The following is a 2,500-nucleotide window of genomic DNA, read 5'->3' on the forward strand; positions in this document are numbered from 1 at the left end:
GAACAATTTGGTAACCATAATGTTTAAATAAAATAATTTTCATTACAAAAATTTTTCCTCAGACATATAACATTTTCTTTTGTAAGAACCTTCCCTATCCCCATCTCCTTACAAGAGTTTTGGGACTCTCCGGGAATCTAGGTTCCATGGCTTTAGTGGTGACAATTTTTATGGATTTAGTCAAAACATATGGACAGCCAACTCTGGTTTATATCCTTTGAGGATGCTAAAAAGCAATAACTGTTAATAAAATTTTATCGAGTCCCTATATGTTTTGGGCTGCTAATAAACTTTATCAAATCCCTACATGTTTGGGATATTATAACCTGGTTTTAAGTATAGTCTCATCTCATTGTCACAGCTGCCTTGAGATGGCTGCTTCCATTAGCAAATGAGAAACCCTCCATGCATCTAGCTATACCACTCCTAGGGATATACCGTGGGAACAGAAAAACACAATACAAAAATGCCTTCTGCACACCTCTGGAAACAACCCAGATGCCCTTCAACAGATGAATGGCTAAAGAAACTGTGGTACTTATGCACAATGGAATATTATGCAGCTGTCAGGAGAGAAGTCCATGAAATTTTTTTATACATGGGTGGACATAGAATCTATTATGCTGAATGAAATAAGTCAAAGGGAGAGAGATAGACACAGGATAGTCACACTCATCTATGGGTTTTAAAAAAAATAAAAGGCGTTATTGTAATAATACCCAGAGACAATAGAGATGAGGAGGGCTAGAAGGACGGGTCCATGATATGAAGCTTACTACAAAGAGTGGTGAGCTCAGTTAGAGAAATAACTACACTGACAGCTATCATGACAATGGTAGTGAGTGAGAGAAATAGAATGCCTGTCTTGAATACAAGCAGGGGTTGGGGGAAGAGGGAGTTGAGGAGCAGTGGTGAAGGGGGTGTTCTTTTTATGACTGAAACCCAACTACAAACATGTTTGTAATCATGCTACTTAAATAAAGATGTCATTAAAAACAAAATAAAACAACAAAAGCAATGCACTTGTTGAAAATACAACTAGGAGGTGAAAGAGCTGAGACACACACCCAGTGTGTCTGACCCAGTGTCCACTCCCTTAGCTCCCAGCATAGGGCGCAGGCTGGTAGTCTTTAGCCACTTGAACCCCGACCCCAACCCCATACTTAGTAGTACTCTCGGGGTTGCTATCCTTTTGCAACAAAGCCACCAGGACGAGCCAGATTAGGACGATAAAAGCAACGCCTGTCTTTAATCCGCAGGCAACGCCAATTCCCAGACACCCCACCCTACTCTGCGTCGGACTCCTGCTCTCCTCCCCAAGACCCAGGTAGGTGTCCACATCGCCCGGGCAGCCTGCAAGCACCCTTCATGCTCCTTCCATGCAAACAGTGGGAACGAGCATGACTGCTTCTCTTCTGTGTTTCCACCTATTGCAGCTGCTTGCTGCACGACTCTGAGGCCCAGTGGTGCACCTGGACCCTACTTTGCACACCCGCCCCAGACCTCCTCGGCTCCACCAACCAGCCACTGTGGCCCCCCACACAGCGGCTTTTCCAACTGCTACCCCAACACCAGTCATGCGGCCTCCTCTCTGGACCTTTCCAACGCCTCCCATCTGGGGACAGACTACACATACCACCCACAGCCTCTGTGCTACAACTCTGGGTAAGGGGCAAACAATTTGGTTCTGAGAGAGAATCTGGAAGAATCAGCCAATACCTCGAGGATCTCCCCAGCAGTGGCAGTGCAGATTGGGTGAAGGTTGTACTCCTGGTGCAGCAGATGGAAGCCTTGAGACAAAAATCAGCCCTAACCCATGCTCTTTCTTGGCTTTCGACCATCTTCTAAGTTAAAAACCCAGTAAACCCAAGTCTTCATTCAATGGACAGTTAAGTGTCAGAAATAGAGGGGGATAGCCTGGGTGGGGGAATTGCACCATGCAACAAGCATTCAGTTTCAGCTTGATATCCAGGGCAATGGGTGAATGCGTGCTCAGAAGAATGGTGGTGTCATGAAAGCATTCATTCTTTTTTTTTTGATTGCAAAGATATATATATTTAGCCTTAATAAGTAACTTTTTCAATATGGTAAAGCATTGGTTGATACGTAGACATCATATTGGAGAAAATAATAATGCATCCTTACATGCCATACTTAGAACAATCAAAATGATATCAGAGACCCCATGCAAATTAGTTATAAGAACAATAATATATGGTAATAACAAGTAGATAGTACCTGAAAATATTTTTTGGTAGACACCTTTAATGTAATTAATTTTGTAATAAATTATTAATGGAATAGTGATGCTTGAAATAGACCCCTGCCGACATATCAAATGGGCTAACACCAGAGAGTTGAAGCTCCCAAGATGGCAGCTGAGTGTGGGTGACATGATGACATAGGGAAGCATTTGGCATGTCTGGGAGAGAGTTACTAGTTTTGCTTTGTAAGCAGGGTGACCTGGGAACATAGTTCATTCAAATGTGCTCATGTCCTT

General features: G+C 43.2%; 1 protein-coding gene across 1 annotated transcript in view; it reads left to right on the plus strand.

Annotated features, from left to right (window-relative positions):
• Nucleotides 1-2,500, plus strand: part of MYRFL (myelin regulatory factor like) — a 161,232-nt gene that overhangs the window by 64,874 nt on the left and 93,858 nt on the right. Inside the window, exons 4-5 of the mRNA XM_049783028.1 lie at nt 1,260-1,327; nt 1,437-1,665. Coding sequence (XP_049638985.1) covers nt 1,260-1,327; nt 1,437-1,665 — 297 coding nt within the window. The remainder of the gene's footprint in view (nt 1-1,259; nt 1,328-1,436; nt 1,666-2,500) is intronic.

Source organism: Suncus etruscus, chromosome 11 (assembly GCF_024139225.1).
Source record: "Suncus etruscus isolate mSunEtr1 chromosome 11, mSunEtr1.pri.cur, whole genome shotgun sequence".
In the NCBI taxonomy this organism is placed as follows: domain Eukaryota; kingdom Metazoa; phylum Chordata; class Mammalia; order Eulipotyphla; family Soricidae; genus Suncus; species Suncus etruscus.